General features: G+C 40.7%; 1 protein-coding gene across 1 annotated transcript; it reads left to right on the plus strand.

Annotated features, from left to right (window-relative positions):
- The first annotated feature begins 1,374 nt into the window (after positions 1-1,374).
- LOC124120435 (interferon-induced GTP-binding protein Mx-like) lies at positions 1,375-21,291 on the plus strand. The gene is made up of 14 exons (XM_048402154.1): positions 1,375-1,558; positions 6,757-6,975; positions 7,922-8,074; positions 8,318-8,472; positions 8,879-9,017; positions 9,157-9,355; positions 10,093-10,168; positions 11,182-11,304; positions 12,186-12,336; positions 13,117-13,361; positions 14,527-14,644; positions 18,610-18,669; positions 18,948-19,015; positions 20,919-21,291. The coding sequence occupies exons 1-14, from the start codon at positions 1,495-1,497 to the stop codon at positions 21,138-21,140; spliced, it is 1,992 nt and encodes a 663-aa protein (XP_048258111.1). The 5' UTR covers positions 1,375-1,494; the 3' UTR covers positions 21,141-21,291.
- The last annotated feature ends 818 nt before the right edge of the window (positions 21,292-22,109 follow it).

A 22,109-nucleotide genomic window follows, 5' to 3' on the forward strand; every position in this document is an offset into this window, starting at 1 on the left:
GGACTAAAATGCAATCATGGTAATATATCCACATATCAAGGATAACACATATCAGTGTTACGATTCCGACACTAACAACTGGTCGATCAAATTACAGCATCACTTTGTGTGAAATTAATCTGACCAGGCACTCTAATGTGATGAAAGTGAAAGTCCCCCACACATTCACTGTTGAATGAATCATACCTACCAATTCATCCGTCCACCATTTATTCGTCCCTCAGTTATCACTTCTTCCACCCATCTTTCCCTGTGTTATCTGCATGTGTTACAGCTCCTGCTATAAACAGATATGCCATATATGGACACGCTATATTATGGGCTCTTAATAATAAAAAACGTGTTATGAATGTAAGACAGATAGCTCTACCGCTGTACGAGTATTGCCACAATACTGATTACAGAGCTGTGTCCCTTGGGTGTTATGTAATAATCCATTCGTCACCACCCGCCCCTTTCCGTAACCTGCGGCTTGTCCCGGAATAACACGAGTTGGTCACGAATGGTAATAATCGCGTTTACTATCATCAGCGTCTATGGAAATCTGAAAATCTGAAATGTTAACCATAAAGATAGAGCTAAGGATTCCACTGGCTGTTTACATATAATAAAGTATACACATATTGATGCAGTGTACATCATCAACTAAAGTACGACCATGGTAACACATATCAACCTCAGCAAGAGTGGATCCAGCATTTTAAAAGGGAGCGGTTGAAAATATCAAACATCCTCTCACAGATACTTTTACTGCCTACAACATTCTACATTTGGTTTTCAAAAGGGGTGTGGATGTGTGTGTGTGTGTGTGTGTGTGTGTGTGTGTGTGTGTCTGGTCGATCAAAAGTGCACAACCATAACATCAAGATATGAATCAAGATATGATTCATAACCAATAACTTGTCAAATGTTATAACAGCTAATAGGTCTTCAGCAACCCATACTTGCCGTAAAAGGTGACAATGCTTGTCGTGAGAGGTGATTAACGGGATCGGGTGGTCAGGCTCGCTGACTTGGTCGATGCATGTCACCGAATCCCAATTACGTGGATCGATGCTCATTATATCACTCACTCGATTGCCTGGTCGAGACATTATATACAGACCCCCGCCATATAGTTTGAATATTGCTGAATGCGGCATTAAACAGTAACAAACAAACAAACAAACAATTCTCGATAAGCCTAAGCTTAAAAAAAGCTTTAATATGTCATGTCTAATTGGCGAAAAGTGAATTGTGGAATTCAAGAAATCATATTTAGATACTAATAATGATATACACAACTCATGGGGTCAGCCATGTTGAATACTGTTCTCCTTTTCTGGAAACCGAAACTAGGACGCGTTTTCCAAGAACTGAAAGTGACGGGTTTTCCACTAACGAATACAAGTACAAAACAGCGATCGCTAAGAGCCAGCTCAAAGCTTGCAAGCTTCGTAAATTGTGCTCTTTAGACGGAGGAGGACCCAGCCCCAAGAATCTCAGACAGATACGATGGGGGGACACAAGAAGAAGAACCGCTATTCTATTCCGACGACACCCTCGCCTGATAATACAGGTAAGGATAGGTAGAATCGATGCATTTGAAATCAGACAAAGACAATTGTGCGTTATTGTTTTGTTGATCCAGTAAATTCCTAATTTACATAATATAACCCTTGCGTATGTCAGTGCTATACTGAACATATAAGCCATATATGTTTTAAGGTTTATAAAGCAGATTATTTTTTTTAACATGTGAGTAACATGACTTGAAGGAGCGTCAACACCTGTTATCGTTTGATTACCGCGCCCGCAGGGTGGTGACATTGAACCGTCTACGTACACGTGTAGATTGCAGTCGGGTCTTCAGTGCACTGCACTTGATCACTGTCTACTAAATCTTTACGTCCAGATAACCTACATATGCAGCTGTTTTGTCTGCACGGTGAAAGGTTGTGTGTGACGTAAATTCACCAATCTGACACTCAAGCATCGAATGTGACAATACACGGTCTATATCAATTATTTATTATCAATATGTTGATGTTATCAGATTTTGTTGAGTGAGTCAGAGTGAGTGACTACGTTATATGGGCGTACATGTAGCTTAGCATCGTCACGCACTGACTTTGCAATGCTGTTCATCGTATCTTATTCAAGCTGTAAGCTGCCGCGGGTTTGGAGAGTGAGTGATTATCTTCCTTAACCGAATAGCTCTATTGTGCAGTACCTTTGCAATGTATCGTATGTTATTCAGGCAGCCCGCGAGAGGTGAGGTGAGGTGAGGTGAAATGGGGTTTAACGTCGCGTCCAAGATTATTGCACTTATATAGCGACGTTCATGCACGTGTGTGTGTGGCTGCTTGTACTAGTCCGGACTGATGCCGATTTATAGTGCTAACACACTGAGATACCATGCCGCAGTTTAACATGGATACCCCACCCACTCAGACACAGTATACTGACTCCGAGCCGACCAGTCCTTGTTTTAACCCCTTAATGCCGAGCGCCAGACAGGGTAACAACAAGTACCATCTTTTAACGTCTTTTGGTATGACGCGGCCGGGGTTCGAACCCCGGACCTTCCGCTCTCCGGGCGGACGCTCCACCACTAGACCACGGAGGCGGTCGCAGCCCGCGAGACAGGTTCCAGTGAGGAATTCAGATGAAGAATGTGAAGCGCACGCAATTTTTCTCCCTTGACACTGCTATTGCAACTTTAAATATTGTTCAACACGATTAAATACCAGGCTTCTTTACGATGACTTTGTTCAATAAACAAAACATGTAAAACAACGGGTTTGATATTACAACTTTGAAATTAGTTGTCTTCATAATTATATGTATGGTGTTTGCTGTGCATAGTTGAGCACAGTATTGTTTCAAGTAGTTCACTGTATGTAAGATATGATTCATACCGTTTTATGCGGCGGTTTACGGTTCTGCATGACTTATTGCTTTGACAGTTTTTTTAACTTCCAGCAGAGATTATAAAACCGTATATGTTTATTGCTTCTGGATAAAAAGGAAGTCAACAGGCTGGCCTGTAGTTAGCATGTTTTCCTAAAAAAAACAAAATGTTTGGGCTCAACATGGCAACAATCTTTTAAACATACTTCAAATCTAAACCAGAAGTAATCACAACACAAACCCAGTTAACCAAACGGAACCGTACACAAGAGTTATGAGTGAGTGAGTGAGTTGGTTTTAACGCCGCTTTGAATAGTGTTCCAGTTACTAGTATATCACAGCATGTCAGCTTGGTGTGGGAGGATCCAGGTCTTAGACGTTCATCACCTTGCTGAAACCCACCAGCACGGGTATGGTGCTGACAAACCTTGAACGTAATCGGGGCGAACCGGGATTCGAACACACTGTCATGGGTTTCTGGTGTGCTCAAGGGACACAACTCTGCATAGCAAATAGCACCGCCTTAGGCGATTGTGCAAACCGTGCTCCGTATCCAACTACAACCAACTATCATACAACTACAACAAACTATCATACAACAAAAACTTATTAGATGAGATATTCAAAGTCCATGAAGAAACAGTGGCAATATTACACTATTACAAACTACAAAATATATGGAGGTGACAGTTGCATTGAATTTTTTTTATTACAATGACATGGAAACAATATGAGAATTGAGAAAAACTGTAGTAATGCTGTACATAAGAGAATTTGTTTATACTTGTAGATATGATAACATATCTTCGAAATTGTTCCTGGATAACTGTTGGTAAAAATTAGTAAGAATTGTTCCTTTCAGTAGAGTGTGCCAAATTATCATGATTGAGGATTATTTGTTGAGGTGATTCTCTTTCTTGGTTGTATTTTTATACAAGTGCACAGTGTTGCTCATCTTCTAAGACATCACATGTTTCACAGTGTTTTTGTGTATCTGTCAGTTTTAAGTTTTAGTTGGTGATTACTAAAACGATGTTTTGAGAAACGTGACCTATGAGCTTTGTTTTTAAAATATGTAAGATAATTCTCATTATTTACCGATGAGCTGGCCAACATGTATGTTCTTAACTTGCTGTTGGATATATGGGTGAGGTGAGGTGAAATTGGGTTTAACGTCGCGTCCAAGATTATTGCACTTATATAGCGACGTGCATGCACGTGTGTGTGTGTGTGTGTGTGTGGCTGCTTGTACTAGTCCGGACTGATGCCGATTTATAGTGCTAGCTCATTGAGATACCATGCCGCAGTTTAACATGAATACCCCACTCAGACTCAGTTTACTGACTCCGAGCCGACCAGTCCTTGTTTTAGCCCCTTAATGCCGAGCGCCAGACAGTGTATTGGATATATGGGAATCCCTTAATGAATGCTTGAACATATTTTGACATTTGGACTTGAGTTTATTTACAGTGGATTCATTACATTTATTTGTGTTCACTAGTTCAAAAGTTTGTTTTCCCAGCCAACAGAAATATTGATATTTTCTGCCACATCATTTGTTGTGTTATCTATATAGGACTTGTGATCAATTTGTCTTTATTATTGGTACTAATTGTGGTTATTTACCAAGTTCTGCATAATAGGCCCAGTTATGTGTTTTCTTGCCTACCACTAAGAATAGTTTACAAAACTGAAGTCTTTCTGGAAGAAGTGTATCAATATGTTTTAACATTTCGCAATCTAGACCCCAAAATTCATAATTGTATTACATTATTGGATCTATGAGGATTTTATTATTGCTAACTTTACCAGTATATCATCATGAAAAACTGATGTTTTAATCTATGGTAAGCACCTATGGCTTTCCCAGTGAGTGACTGTGTATAACGTTTGAGCTTTCCAATTTTGTGTACATAGATACATGTATGTGTATCTGTCAACAGTGGTATTGATTTTCCTTGTACTGACCATTTAAATAAATTGTTGCTTTCCAAAGACAACTACATTAATAACAACCAATTTGTACTTTATACCAATCCTCTCCTCCCATAGATTACACTTCCTTTCTCTGCATATGACATTTATGGCGGGGAACAATTGATGCTCTGCAGCAATCTCTACTTGTATTATACTAACCCTCCACTGAACAAACTAATCTACTCCTAGTTACCTCCCTTAGACCATACATGATAACATACTTCACCTTAAGCTATTTCTAGTGTGAGCTTATAAACATTTTTCTAATTCATTTGAAAATAGTTCCTTATTCAGCAGGATTTCAAAGCCATTCAAATTGTCCGTCAGTGAACATGTTATAATCATTCAGTACAATATCGTGTCTAATTCTTATTTCAATTTTCTCAACTCCGAACACTTTCTGAAGACTTCTAATTTTAGCTCACCTGAACTGAAAGTTCCAGTTTGCGTACGTTGTTAAGTCGTAACGTTTAAGAGTTGTGACATTTTGTCTGGAAGCTTAAGGAATATGAAGCGAAATGCCAGCTAAAAAAACCCGAATTCCAATGTTTATTTAAATGGACACCGTCCGTCCGTCCGTTCGTCCGTGCGTTCGTGAAAGCTGTCGTTTCTAAAGCAGATCTTGAAAAGCGTACAATATTTATTCACGAAACATTGCACATAGATAGATCTTGAGGTAAACTAGTGCCTTTTATAGTTTGGGATTTAAAAAAATATTAATTTTTCGAGTTTCCATAGCAAAAACTTTGACTTTGACTTAAAATGGCGGTAGTCCTCGTTTCCGTAACATATCTTGAAAAACGTACTTCAGCAAACTTGGCAAATAGATTGGTCTAGTGGTGAACTGGTGTCTTTTGAGAGTTTTTGATTTAAAAAATGCTACTTTACGAGTTTCCATGGCAACAACTTTGACTTGAACTGAAAATGGGAGTAGTTATCGTTTCCGGAGCAGATCTCGAGATCCGTACGATATGTGAGTGAGTGAGTAGTGAGTGAGTTGGGTTTAACGCCGCTTTAAACAGTATTCCAGTTATATCGCGGCGTGTCAGCTTAATATGGGAGGAAAGCCCGAAGAGATGCAGGTCTCAGACGTTTACCACTTCGGTGAAACCCACGAGCACGGGTATGGTGCTGACAAACCTAGAAACATAATCGGGGCGAACCGGGATTCGAACCCACAATCATAGGTTTCTGGCGTGCCAAAGGGGAGGCAACTCTGCACAGCGAATCGCGGCGCCTTAGACGACTGGGCCACCCGTGCCCCCGTACGATATGTCGTCGGCAATCTTGGCACATAGATTGGAATTTGACGACATCTATCATGTACTATCTTCAGGGGTGGCTCCCAATGGTAATAAAAACAAGGTATGGGGGACGTCCGTATGAAGCAAAGCTCACCTGATATCGCATTATAAAACATGGCTCCGACGCGAGGACATTTCGGTTCTATTCAAGTCCGAATGATTGTTTGTTTATTTGTTGTTTAGCGCCGCTCTCAGCAAAACTCAAGCTATATGACGGCGGTCTGTAAATAATCGAGTCTGGACCAGACGATCCAGTGATTTACATCATGAACATTGATCCACGCAATGGGGATCGATGACATGCATCAACCAAGTCAGCGAGCCTGATCACCCAATCCCGTTAGTCGCCTCTTACGACAAGCATAGTCGCCGTTTATGGCGGCAATGCTTTGCTCAAACCGGAAGCTATTTTACTTTGTTAATAATGTAGCTACAAGCTTGTTTTTATTTCTTTCAAAGTCAATTTTTGCAAAAGACTTTTTTTTAATCCGGAAGCAATGCCATTAAACATGATACTTTAAAATACTGTTTAATGTGGCGTTAACCCCAATTACTCACTGATAAATTGTCATCCTTTTCACAGAGCAAAAGACTATAGTGTCGCCAGAGGAGAGAACTAAAGCCTTAGCCTCGTGCTTCGACGCTGAGGTGCGCCCTCTGATAGACCTGGTGGACAGACTCCGAGGGTATGGTCTGGACAGTGACATCAACCTCCCTGCCGTCGCCGTCATCGGGGACCAGAGTGCCGGCAAGAGCTCTGTTCTTGAAGCAATCTCTGGCGTTCAACTGCCAAGAGGAACGGGTAAGTTGTGTTTCAGAGTGAGTGAGTATGGTTTTACGCCGCTTTTAGCAATATTCCAGCAATATCACGGCGGGGGACACCAGAAATGGGCTTCACACATTGTACCCATGTCGGGAATCGAACCCGGGTCTTCGGCTAGGCTACCCGACCGCCCTTGTGTTTCAGAGGCAGGTGTTATGCAAAACAACACAATTAGACTACGAAGGCTAAATATGATGTAAGGAAGGTAGATGTACATGGGTATTACCTGAGACTGAGACTGGTTTGTTGATAACTTGGACAGAGAACAGAGTTATTTGTGGGTATTCTGTCTATAAGCCGTCTTCCAGATATATTTAAACACAAGTCAAATGTCATAGAAATCATATTGAGCAGTTTCAAAAGTCCAATTCCCTTGATCATGCCTGAATCTAGCCAATTCCAAGAATAACCTTCAACCAATTCGTTCAAAATACGGAGGTGAGGTGAAATGGGGTTTAACGTCGCGTCCAAGATTATTGCACTTATATAGCGACGTGCATGCACGTGTATGGACTGATGTCGATTTATAGTGCTAGCTCACTGAGATACCATGCCGCAGTTTAACATGAATACCCCACTCAGACACAGTATACTGACTCCGAGCCGACCAGTCCTTGTTTAAGCCCCTTATTGCCGAGCGCCAGACAGGGTAACAACAAGTACCATCTTTTAACGTCTTTTGGTATGACGCGGTCGGGCATCGAACCCCGGACCTTCCGCTCTCCGGTCGGATGCTCTACCACTAGACCACGGAGGCGGTCACACAATATTATGTGCTAATGACCTGGAATGATTGCTCGACTTTGCCTTTGACAAATATTGATCCAGTTACTTTAGTCCTATAGAACAGACACAAAATCGAGGTAATCAACCACATGTGATAATATTCAAAATGAAAACACGTAGTCTACATTCGTGTTTATAGGTATAGTAACAAGGTGCCCGTTGGAGATGCGGATGAAGCATTCAGAGGATGAGGACATGTGGGAGGGAAAGATAATGTACAAAGACATGCATGACATGGCCCATGAGGAAATCATTCTGAACAGAGAGAGCGTCGGAGAGCTCGTGCGGAAAGGTTTGAAACAATTAATTATATCGATGTTTGTTGGTTTGAGAGAACATTGCTTCAACATTTTGTTAAACAATTAAATAAATTGATTTAATGTAATAAGAGTAATTCAGACAGAATAAATTAAATTTCACTTCACAGCGCTTATTTAATTACGTATATATTTACTTATGCAATGAAAATAAGCATCTGATTTTTAAGGACTGTAGACTGCTGTCTTGACACGTGCTATTGCTATGTTCTATACAGCTCAGAAGGAAATGACAGATAGTGCGAAGGGTATCAGTGATGAACTCATTACTCTGGAAGTGACGTCATCAGATGTCCCTGACCTTACCGTCATAGACCTGCCAGGTATTGCACGGAACGCCGTCGAGGGTCAGCCGTTTGATATTGAAGCGAGGGTAAGACGTCATCACTATCATAACATGTCTTTCAAGTTTCCGTAATACTATATTTTACCAAATTTATTCCAAACTGTTGTTAAAATAAAATTGAGAAACAGATTTTTTGAAATTGTTATTTTAAACATCGAAAGGTATAGAATGTGGCAATCACGTAATCCAGTGATGCAGACGCCATATCAGATGTTTCGTTATAGGTTATTATTGTCATTTTAAACCACTGATAAACCAATCAGAATCGAGAATGTTCATAGCATAGTTGCCCAATACATAATACACCCGGTGTATTTTAAAATATGATCTACACCCTCTCAGCAATATAAAACAATTTTTGAAGATTAAATAGTTTTTGTTACATATTTATTATGATCTGCAGTACTAATATATCAGTTATCATTTTTTTCAGATTAAAAATATGATCCGTAGATACATTGGACGCCAGGAAACTATCATCCTTGCTGTTCTACAGTGTAATGTGGATATAGCCACATGTGAGGCACTCAAAATGGCAAAGGAGTTTGATGCCGAAGGTGGCAGAACTCTGGGTAGGTTGATCACTTTCGTTAAATGTTTAAAAGGCAATCAGAAAATGTATTGAAATGATATTGATCTCTACATTTGTGTTGATACTCTCATGTACATATGTTATTAATGGAATTTTAATATTAAAATGAATCTGCACAGGAGTTCTAACAAAGCCGGACTTGCTGGACAAGGGAGCCGAGGCGGGCGTGGTGAGGATCCTCAACAACATGGAGTTCACACTGTCCAAGGGCTACATCATTGTCAAGTGTCGAGGCCAGGAGGCTATATCGTACGGCCAATCCTTGAAACAGGCGCTAGAAGTAGAAGAAGATTTCTTCAAAAGTCACAGACATTTTAGGTAGTGTTATCACCGCACTGAAAGGCATGCAACTTTGTACATACATTTATGAAACCACCATTATCTGCAGTTTAGGCGTCAGACCAGTATATCTGTATCAGACCGGGTGTGATTGCGCTCAACTATCGACATCGCCCGCGCATTCAACTTTTGCCGGCTGTGACGACATAGCGAATAGCCAGTGGTTGTCCTCCCTAACGCTTAAAACGAGGACGGCAGTAGTGGGCGGGGCTTATCGGTCGGGACTGGACTGGTCTATTCATGATATTAATCACTGGATTGTCTTGTCCAGAATTGATTATTTACAGACCGCCGTCATATAGCTGGAATATTGCTGAGTGCGGCGTTAAACAACAAACCAACAACCAACCAACTTGCAAAATGGGGATAAATATGAAAGATGCCATATAAAGTTTTAGTTCGGGAATTATTATACCTATTTAAACATGCATCTAATTTAATGAGATATTGTTACATGTATGTTATCCGGGTTAGAATAGGTCTTCAGCAACCCATGCTTGCCATAAAAGGTGACTATGCTTGTCGTAAGAGGTGCCTAACGGTATCGGGTGGTCAGGCTTGCTGACTTGGTTGATGCATGTCATTTCGTGGATCGATGCTCATGATATCAATCACTGGATTGTCTGGTCCAGACTCGATATTTACAGACCGCCATCATATAGATGGAATATTGCTGAGTGCGGCGTTAAACAACAACAGAAATTCCTATGTCCCAGCTCCTTGAGACCATCTCAGTGGGGAATCCCCAACTTATCAGCTAGACTGTCACGTGAGCTGAAGAAACACATCAAGGTTTGTATAACAAAAAAGTTAGAGTTACTCTAGCTTTCTCGGGAATATATTTTACGCACTTACACAACATTTACCTTTGGATTTTCGCCCTGTTAGATCCCCCCCATGTCTTCGTATCCGAACTGCGTAGATCGTTAATCATGATGTCAATCACTGGATTGTCTGGTCCAGACTCGTTTATTTACAGACGGCCGTCATATAGCTGGAATATTGCTGAGTGCGGGGTTAAACAACAAACAAACAATAACTCTTGGTAACTCTACAACATGTGACTAATATTGAAGGCCAAAGTAACCTTCAAATAAATGTGTTGAAAGAAATATTCTATGTCCGATAACTCAACAAGAGCAACTTTGTACATATTATTCCTAGAGTAAGACATTCAAGTTTCAGTTTCAAGTGACCTTCATTCTCGAAGTAGTTCTGACTATTTAGGTACTGAAACAAATATCTGTTGTATGACATGTTTATGAGAGCTAGCTTCAATGTTTACAACTATAAAATTATAAGTGCATATAACCAAACTGCGAAGAATGTCATGAAATTCTGTGATAAAAATGCACAAAACTATTATCAAGGCAGCTAGAGGCATTCCTTTCAAGTTGTACAGCATTGGGAAGTGTTTCCTCAAACCGGAAATGCTTGCATTAACTGGAAGTGCGTATTATTCTCTCATTCAGGCAGTGTGAGCCAAGTTTCGAAGTACTGAACATTTTTGTTGTAAGGGAACGATATGGTTAAACGTAAGTGACAGTACTCTCTTATCAAGGTAGCTAGACGCATTGGGGATTTCTGTTTGAAACTAGTTTGAAACTTGAAACTAGAAATGATTGAAGTAGATTAGCTGGAGACGTGTCCTTTAAGATCTGATATGAGCGTTATTTTAGAAGACCAATGTTTTCCCAAACGGAAGTACATGTAATGGTTTCTGTGGTCTTGGTGAAATGACAGTGAAGGGTGTACTTACAAACAGGGATTCTATTTTACACTGCTCATCGTGAACAATGTTGTAGAAACTGTTACCGGGCCTGAAAGAGGATGTGCGCAGCAAACTTCTTGAGACGGAGCGTGACTTACATGAACTTGGCGAGGATCCGCCAGCGACAGCCTCAGAGAAGCGGCAGATGGCTCTCCGGGTAAGTGACTGAGTTGGGTTTAAATAACCCCTTTAGAAATATTCATTTCACGGGCATATAATGTAATAAAGGCTTCATCCCCATGTGGGTAATCGAAGTCAGTTAGTAGAGAGGCTACGCCAATGTAATTTCTTGTAGGAATTAAATATACATTGAACACACGAAAGTGGTCAAATGTAACTAATTTTATATATCGGGATAACACTTTCTTAGTAAAGTTCACATTCTCGTACTTTATTGGGTTGAGTCCCATCCGGGATTCGAACCAATACTGCCAGAGTGAGGCACCGAATCGCCAGCACACAAAGTCAGCGATCTAACCCACCCAGCCACCGAGGCTTCCACAATAATGAAAGTCCGGCAACTGGTAGTCAAGATCACATACTTTGTGTACCCCTCTGACAAGTGTAAATTGCCAGGACTCCCATGCTTGAAAGCTATGAACACGATTGCCATTTAGAAAGTGGTCAAATGTAAATAATGTTACATATTGGTGGCAGTGAGGGTTCGAATCACGGATGGGACTCAACCCAAACAAGTACGTAAATATGTAGTTTACTAAGAAAGTGTTATCCCAGTATATAAAATTAGTTGCACTAAACATTGACTAAAATGACTCAACAGATAAAACAGGTAAGATAGTATAAACCAATAACAATTAATCCATGATGACGATGCAATAACAAAATAACAATTGTATGCCATTTATGAACTTTGAACGGATGTGTCGAAATTGTTTCCGTTTACAAGCCGATTCAGAGTATACATGTATTCATACTCTTATAAGTTTACACATGGTCCCAAATCTATAAACTTATTTAGAGGAAACACCAAAGTAATTTCATGGAAGCAATATTTTGTGAGGTGTTATGTTGTCACAGATGGTCACCGAGTTTATCCACATTGCCACCACGTTGACGAATGGACAACGTTGCGATGACCCCAAGTTTCCGCCACAGATTAACACCTTATTCAGTGTTGCTCGCCGGTCTTTCGCAGAGTTGCATAATACCGCTGCTCAAGAGCAACCAGGCATGTAGATTGCATAACTACTTAAGAATATTTTATAGGCATTTACATTTTAGCGACTTTGTGCTATATTACACAAGACTGATTTACACATTGCATTTTAGCACAGAGAGCATGGTAAACAATTGAAACTGAACGAGGGGAAGAAAAATATAAGAAATATCAATCCCCACAGTAATCAATAACTCAATATTAACAGTTCAATATTTCTTCATGAACTTTGCCTACACATGATCTAAACTGATGCGCGCGCGTGTGTGTGTGTGTGTGTGTGTGTGTGTGTGACTCCCAGCCGACCACTCCTTGTCTCAGGCCCTTAATGCCGAGCGCCAGACATGGTAACAACAAGTACCATCTTTTAATGCCTTTATGGTATGACGGGATCGAACCCACGACCTTCTACTCTCCGGGCAGATGCTCTACCACTGGACCACGGTGGCGGTCACATGCATGGGATCAATTCAGGAATGCTTTTGATATTCGTTTGTAAAATTTAATTTTAGAGATATTTCACAATTCACTAATTATAATATTACTAATACACGTTATTGGAATGTAAGGAAAGCACGTAAAGAATAGAGGGAATCATTTATCGTAGTCTTTCGTTATCAACCATGATAACAGTTCAACGAGTGGCAATAGCTGAACCGAACCATGGCTTATTTGTTTTGAATTTAGGATTAACATACTGAATTGTTTGTTAGGGACTTTTAAACTGACCTCAGGTGCTTATCTTCACAATACATTGACTGACACATACATGTACGTATTTTCTCCTGCTAGACACAAAGGATCGGACACTGAAGACCGAACTACAACAGAGAATGGAAGCGTCCCGAGGTCGAGAGTTCTGTAATTTTCTGGGCAAATTTGAACTGGTGGAAAGTTATGCTCGGGAATACGTCTTGAAATTGGAAACACCTGCGCTTCGCTGCTTCGACGAAGTACATAGCAAGACGATAGACATTCTAAAGATTCTAGCAGAAAAGTGTTTCGAGAAATTCCCTGATTTTGCAGACAGAGCAAAGGTCTTTAACACATTTTAATTCCTTCTCTTTAGTTAATCGTATTCTTTCACACAGTCATGAGCTAATGCGACCAATAAGAAATCTTCACAGGACTCGAGCTTTTAAAAAAAACACGCACCAGTGCAACCTATTATTGAAAAATGCAACTCAGTAGTATTATCTATATCTGACTTGTCCACACAGCATCCATTTCTGAACACACTCAATACCTCTAAGCTTAATTTACCACACATCACCGGTCCTGTATCTGCAGGCTTTACTGAGGTGAGACGTCATCAACCTCAGGGTACTTCAATATAAGGAGAACATGTTCCTATTACGTTTCACAGCAATACGTCATTAACTTCTGTTACACTGTATCCAGAATTTGGAGTATGACGTCAACAATCTTCAGCTATGATGTCAGTTTTAGTGTGACGTCATTCCGACCTTACGTCACAATAAGATTAGAATGACGTCAACAATGCCCTCTGGATAACGGAAACAATACATTGTTGTATACATTGATATGACCCCAGGGCACATATGATTTTTATGAATATGAGGGTATTATCAAGTTACAGTAGCCCGCTCAATTTTGATAACAGGCTGGCGGTTTAATGATAATTCTATCCATTTTAGCTATAATATAAGGGTAACGCTATTTTTCAGGGCATTGTCATTTGCAGAAGCCCGAGGTCTTCCATTAACTGACCGATGAAGGAGGGCAGTTGAAAAGACTGAGGGCTTCTGCAAATGATAATGCCCTGAAAAAGAGCGTTACCGTTATTATAGCTAAAATGGATGGAATTTGTTATCAATTAAAAAGAAACAACAATATCGGTTTTGAATCATTTACTGCAATCAACACGAATGTCACCGACCCACTTTTACAAATATGGAAACGTCAAGAAACAAACCAAATGAAATCACTAAAATACGTGACGTCACTTTCCCTACCCTATGACGTTACTTAACAACGGGCTTGATAATTGCCCGTTGTCAAGCAATATGAGGGCATTATCAGGTTACAGTGGCCCGCTCATTTCTGATAACATGCGGGCGTTTTTATGATAATTCTATCCATTTTAGCTATAATATCAGATAGACATTAGTAGACATCTTACATGTGCAATGTATGTATTATTGTAATGCTTGAAACATTTCTGTTGTCTACGTCATTCAGGAAATTATCATGAAGACAAGGAAAGCGACTCAAAATGACTGCAAAGAGGAAATACAGAGGTATTTCAAGATGGAGAATCTAGTGTACTCCCAGGATCAAACGTATGGCGGCGAGTTACGTAAGTGGAGTCAGTGAATACAGTTATCATCCCATTGACTGGTCTCTCAGTATCTATAAGAATATTTCTAAATGTACGAGTGCCGACTCGACTATTTACTCGACTACTATACGACCGACATGTTTTGACATATCTACAAACTGGCTCGTACAGCAAATAGAGTTATGAATATATAGAAGATATATCACGTGTCGAGTGAAATATCATGTCTCCTTATCGAGTGAAGGGGAAAGGAGATATTTTCACGAGTGAAGATTTCTCCTTTCCCCTGTCACGAGATAAGAGAAACATGATATTTCACGAGACACATGGAATATCCTATTTATATATACTTTTTGTTTAGTTTTCTACATTCCAAATGTAAATCTTGAAACGTAAATTCTCCCTACCCGACACGAAGGGCCGTCTCACCACCCCTTGTGGTTGCGGCTTAAAAAGTAGTTCTGAGTTTGCAAATTCTCAAAAAAATATATAAAAAAGTCTAAAAAAATATTGAGCGTCACGAAAGTTCTTTATCATACATTTGGATATGATTGTATACAAAATCAACTCTAACAAATTACCCTTGAAATCTACGAGACTCCTGTTTCATGGGAAGGAATACAAGCTGGTCATGTAATGAAAATGGTGCTTTGCGAAACGAACAGTCTCGATTGGCGAGTTAAATGAGACATTTACAGTTTATAACGAAACATTTTTCGAGAGAAAAACAAACACCAAGAAGCCTGTGTTAAGTGTACCTGTTACAATACAAGTATACTGACGTCATTCCATTGACTGGTCTCCGAAAAGTTTTCTGAATTCACTTGGCTTGCAACTGGTTATGCTGCTTCCAAGATGCATCTTCAATAGTGTATTCTATGAATAAGTGCTCGTCGAGTTTTTCTTGGGTCGTTATGCAACTTTACAATTTTCAGAGAAAACACTTGATTTTCGACCGCCTCCGTGGCCTAGAGGTAGAGCGTCCGCCCGGAGAGCGGAAGGTCCGGGGTTCGATCCCCGGCCGCGTCATACCAGAAGACGGTAAAAGATGGTATCTGTCTGGCGCTGGGCATTAAGGGCTAAAACATGACTTGTCGGGTCGGTATAATGTGTCTGAGTGGGGGTATTCATGTTAAACTTCGGCATGGTATCTCAGTGGGCTAGCACTATTCGAAATCAGTCCGGACTAATACAAGCAGCCACACACACTCACGCACACATACACACACACACACACACACACACACGTACATGCATGTCGCTATATATACTGAACCAAATTAAAAACTTCACTATCCTAAAATTTTCACATTTTGACTAGTTATCATTGTGGGCCCTTATTGTGTATTTAAACAGTAATGGCCACGTATTGTCTTCAGATAACACCCGTTTTTGTGCAGGTGAATCGATCAAAATCATCTGCTCAGCACTATAGTGGCAAAAGTGTTTTTTCACGTGCAACTGGTCACGTGGCCATAATACCGCACGTGTTTTCAGCCATACGTTTTAGCAGTCATTAATAAAAAAAGAGAAACACAAGAAAACAAAAGTCTTTACGGCCATTTGTCATGCCACGCCTTTCAAATGTGCAACGTGAACGTGCCATCGGCATGTTGCAGACGGGAACGTCCGTAGCTGAAGTCGCAAGGACGATGGGTTGTAGTCGACGGACTGTTTATGTTTTACAGACGCGTCTACAGCAATCGGGTACCACCGCTGATCGCCCTCGGCCAGGTCGACCACGTGTGACGTCACATGCAGTGGTGTGGTGTGCTTTCTGCAAATGCACGTTCCAGGCTTATTGTCATCGGTGGCAACCTCAACGCTGCTGCTTATCGCGACCAGGTACTGGCACCAGAACTTCTGCTTTGATGGCAGCACATGGACCCGGTTTGATCTTCGAACGCGACAATGCCAGGTCCCATACAGCAATTTTGACAAGGAATTTCCTTCAGAATGCGGGAGTCAACGTCATGGACTGGCCGTCAAGGTCTCCCGACCTCAATCCCATCGAACACGTCTGGGATGCTCTTGGCAGAAGTCTGCGCACTCTCAAGAACCAACCACAGAATTTGCAAGATCTTGGCACCATTTTGCAGCAACAATGGCGTCGTCTTCACAATCATGTATTCACAAGAATCACAATGTCCATGCGGAGTCGTTGTGTGGCAGTTGTCAACGCACATGGTGGCCATACACGCTACTGAACTTGTGTGCCATCAGATTCTCGTGCTTTGGACTTATGATTTAAACTGTTGATGTTATTACCGAATACCGTAGGTGCTTGGAACAAATTATGGTTACCGCCGTTAATTAAAATTCTTCTTTGGACATTAATGATTAAAAATTACCTTCTCTGATACATTTGTCCGTTGTATATCATATATGGGACTACTTTTAGAAATGTGAAGTTTTTTATTTGACTCAGTATAAGTGCGATAATCTTGGACGCGACTTCAAACCCAATTTCACCTCACTTGATTTCCATGGTTAGAATAGTGTTCGCATGACTGGACATACATCATATTTACTTTCACAGACGAGTATTGATTTATTTGATACCAAAATACGCTTTGGAGATATTCATTTTCTAAAAGGACTGTGTTAGTAATCACTAAATAAGCGTTGTCTAAATGCATTTGTATATTTGGCTGCGCCGAAGTTCGCTTTAGAATAATCAATCAAGCAAATGAACAAAGTCAACAATGAAACTAGCATCGGATATCGTCCATCCGCTCGCTTCTCAAAGGAGACAAATTTTCTTAACCATAATTTAAAGTTAGAGAAATGAAATTTTACACACTGTATTAGTGGTCTTAAATGAGTTATGACCCTTGCTCCGTGCATTTCAAATTGGTCCATACTGCGTGAAATGGTGACAGATTTTCTACTCAATTACATGAATGAGTGAGTGAGTTGGGTTTTACGCCGCTTTAAACAGTATTCCAGTTATATCGCGGCGTGTCAGCTTAATGTGGGAGGAAAGCCCGAAGTGATGCAGGTCTCAGACGTTTACCACTTCGGTGAAACCCACGAGCACGGGTATGGTGCTGACAAACCTAGAAACATAATCGGGGCGAACCGGGATTCGAACCCACAATCATAGGTTTCTGGCGTGCCCAAGGAACGCAACTCTGCACAGCGAATCGCGGCGCCCAAGACGGCATGCTTATATAAGAGATACTTGTCAAGACTGATTTCGAAAATTGTATGTATACAATTACATGATAGTTGAACTGAAATACAAATTCAAACTGACAAACAAAGAAAATAATTTAGCTGGGGTAAGAGTATTCGGTGTCACGGCAGTCATAACTTGGTTGTAAACATAACGGTCAGTCGGATGCGAGTTCAACTCCAAGCATGGTTGTAGCCACCTATCACAGTGGGGAGCTTTGTCTGGTGGCAGCGATAGTATAGAGAGCTCCGCGAACGGGGTGACGATGCGTGTGCGAAATACGCTAAAGTCGGAAAGCGCACTTAAAATCTCCAATGTAAGTAAGTAAGTAAGGGATGACGATGTGAGGAGCTTGATGCTTTTAGAGTTAGCGAATACACAGTTACGGCCCTCGATCCATGTTTGTAAAGAGTATAGTGTCTACGATAGGGATACATGTTCAAAGAAACTACTGAGGTTAGCTTATCTAATTGATACTTATTAAGAATGAAAGTTTTTTTCCAGAGAAGGGGCCTTTTGTGTGTATAAATTTTCACATTTAATATTTTTTTCTGATGACACTCCAGCGACCCTTGTGACTATCCGTTCTTAAGGCTTTATAGGACTCTTTCTTTATAGTTTATATTCACTACTTTAGGAACAAACAAAATTCTAATGTTCCAAATGGCGGGTGATGGTGATAACGCTGTTTCTTGTTAATTCTAAAATTTTTGGCTCTGTTACCATGGTAACCATCAAAACCTGTTTATTTCTCAGTAGTGAACATGTAATGTAGTCCTTTTGCGATGGTTATTGTCCGTTCTAGGAAAAGAAGAGGAGAAACGAAGGGGAGAAGAGGATAATGAAGCAGATAGCCTTCAGATAGGTACTGGCGTATTGATAGCGTCACGATCACGAAAAGGACTTCTAATTTAATACATCAGAATGTAATATCGGCTTGACTCCTGCGATTTGAACCTAGTCACTATATGTGGTGTTGTTTATAACTTTATTAAAATTAACATAGTTCCTCGAATAGTGTGTATATAGAAACAATATACAGGCTGAAGCTACTCCTTCTGATAATGAATATGCATCTACCGAGTACATAGTTACACAATATGATTTTTATAACATGTTTATAAGAATGTTTCTACATTTCAGGCTCTGTAAAGGATGAAGATGTGAACGGTATCGGCAAGGCATTGCTGAGTCTCAAATCCTATTACCAGGTACATTGCTATATCTTACTCCATGATGAATGTGTCTTTTCAATTTGACCAGCCCGGCAATTGTTTTTCTCAACATATGTCATGCATAGACTTCAAACCCGATACAGCTCCCATATAACACTGGAGACATTATAAGACATGATAGTGCGACACTGAAGGTCGACGTTACGTTCTTCAAGTTTTTCCTCATTTTCCAAACAACAGCTTATCTTTGCGAAGAATTTTATCGATTAACTCAAGCTTTTGTCGATATACCTATCTGACATCAACAAAATATTTGAGGCTTAGAACTTATCAATCAACACTCAATTTCAATTGCTTTGTGCATTTCATACATAAACAGTTACATATTTCCGAGAGGTCCTTATAATGATGACATATAGCAAAACCCTTTAAAAACTAACTAGTGGGCAGTTTGGCAAGAACGATAGGACTAGTGTCAATTTCTACCGCTGGTATAGTCAAACATTCCTCGACATATTTTGCTAAATACATAAGAATATGACAGGAATTGTTGCCTACTAGTTTCTTGTAGTGAGTGAGTGAGTGAGTTGGGTTTAACGCCGCTTTTAACAGTATTTCAGTTATATCACGGCGTGTCAGCTTAATGTGGGCGGAAAGCCCGAAGTGATGCAGGTCTCAGACGTTTACCACTTCGGTGAAACCCATGAGCACGGGTATGGTGCTGACAAACCTAGAAACATAATCGGGGCGAACCGGGATTCAAACCCACAATCATAGGTTTCTGGCGTGCCCAAGGGACGCAACTCTGCACAGCGAATCGCCGCGCCTTAGACGACTGGGCCACCCGTGCCCCTAGTTTCTTGTAGGAGTAGAATGTTGGATTGTCATAGCAGTAAACTGGTATATACCTGTTTCTTATTGTAGTATCGATAGGGCAGACAAACGAAAAATATATGACATTTTCACTTCATTAAGATAACAAACTTTACAAGCACACTGAGATTCATCAACACCCTCGCTCGCCCCACAGTTGTCTGAATAGGCAACTCGTCTAATTTCAATAAGCATAAAAAACTGACCCTGTCGTCTCTGTCTCTTATATTCATTACGTAATACCCAGTCTCTAACATTGTTTTGACTTGTACATAATTCCGTCCCATTGTAGCTGAATTCATTTTATCAGTAAGAATCTAGATGTTACGCTCACGTAAACGATTCTTGAATACTACCAAGAAGAGATTAAAATCACCAATGTTCTGGGATAGCCATACATCACCAAAACCGACACTGAAGAGTAAATGATAGTATCCAACGTCCCCTGCCCATGTTTTCACACCAGCTTCATCCAAGCCTTTTCATTAAAAGATTAAGTGTGAACCCCGTATCTGAAGATGCAACCAATTCGGAAGGTCTAAAATGTACCCTGTGCTAGTTTTGTGGTTTGCCGGGAGTATTTGCATTGCATTCTACAATGAATAAATGAAACGTATGTATTTATGTGTCTTCGGTGAAAGTGGATTCTTTTCATGATATTCTTCCATGTGGTCAAGACCCGTGAAGATCCGGGTTAGAATAGGTCTTCAGCAACCCATGTTTGCCGTAAAAGGCGACTATACTTGTCGTGAGAGGCGACTAACGGGATCAGGTGGTCAGGCTCGCTGACTTGGTTGGTGCTTCTCATCGAATCCCAATTGCGAGGATCGATGCTCATGATGTCAATCAAAGGATTGTCTGGTTCGGACTCGATTATTTACAGACCGCCGTCCTATAGCTGGAATACTGCTGAGTGCGGCGTTAAACCACAAACAATCAAAATATAAAATGAAAGTATTCGTGTTTCTTCAGTGAAAGTGGAATCTTTTCATGTAATTCTTTCGCGTGGTAAAGGAGAGAGAACTGCTGCTATCTGTGTACCAATACTCGTGTACATTTGTTTCAGATTGCTGCACAGCGTCTCTGTGACGTCATCCCCATGATCATTCAGCTGCAAGTGTTCAAGGAACAGGTGGAGGACATGCGAACCCAGCTGATGGACATTGCTTCTGATGAAAAGACCATGGACCACATCGAGGAAGATGCAGACATGGCCTATAAGAGGAGGGAATGCAAGTCACGTCAAGAGAGACTCCAGCTGGCGGAGGAAGAACTTGACAAAATCTAATTTTCATTAATGTCAATCCAATCTCTGTCTCTGCTTGCTTCTGTCACCAATCATCGTTTTCCTGACAACCCATCTGTAATTTCTTTAATGCATTGACATATGTTAATGATGTATTGGGAATCGTACAATGGACTTTTTTATTTATACGGATGAAGCTCCTCCATGGCAGGAAACGAGTGAGTGAGTATGGTTTTACGCCGCTTTTAGCAATATTCCAGCAATATCACGGTGGGGGACACCCGTATGGGCTTCACACATTGTACCCATGTCGGGAATAGAACCCGGGTCTTCGGCGTGACGAGCGAACACTTTAACCACTAGGCTACCCGACCGCCTCTGGCAGGAAACGAAGCCTATTTGGTTTTTGAATGGACGAATGTATCATGTTGTATGACGTGTTATTATAACTATTAATTTTCTAAATGCGTTTTAGCTTTTATTACTTTGTTTATGGATTTCTACAAATCAGGAATGTCGTGAAAATATTCAGTCTAAGGTTTCGTTTATTATTGCGGAGCCTGATAATCACTCAAACGCGACAACGCGCAAATAATTTCCCTGCCTTATCCGATCCCTGAAGATTTCGGAGTAGAATAGGTCTTCAGCAACCCATGCTTGCCATAAAATGTGACTATGCTTGTCGTAAAAGGCGACTAACGGAATCGGGTGGTCAATCTTGCTGACTTGGTTAATGCATGTCATCGATCCCAATTGCGTGGATCGATGCTCATGATGTCAATCATTGGATTGTCTGGTTCAGGCTCGATTATTTACACACCGCCGTCATATGGCTGGAATATTGCTGAGCGCGGCGGCAAACAACAAACCAACCAGCCCTGCCTTATCCAAAGTAGTAATACATGTTCAGTGACGCGTAATCCAGGCTCATTACATCACATCACATCGACCAATTACATGATATAGCATCACCGGTACTCCAAGCAGTGCATCTCACAGGGCGACTAACGG

This window comes from Haliotis rufescens, unplaced genomic scaffold (genome assembly GCF_023055435.1).
Source record: "Haliotis rufescens isolate VD_foot unplaced genomic scaffold, xgHalRufe1.0.p SCAF_24, whole genome shotgun sequence".
In the NCBI taxonomy this organism is placed as follows: Eukaryota; Metazoa; Mollusca; class Gastropoda; order Lepetellida; family Haliotidae; genus Haliotis; species Haliotis rufescens.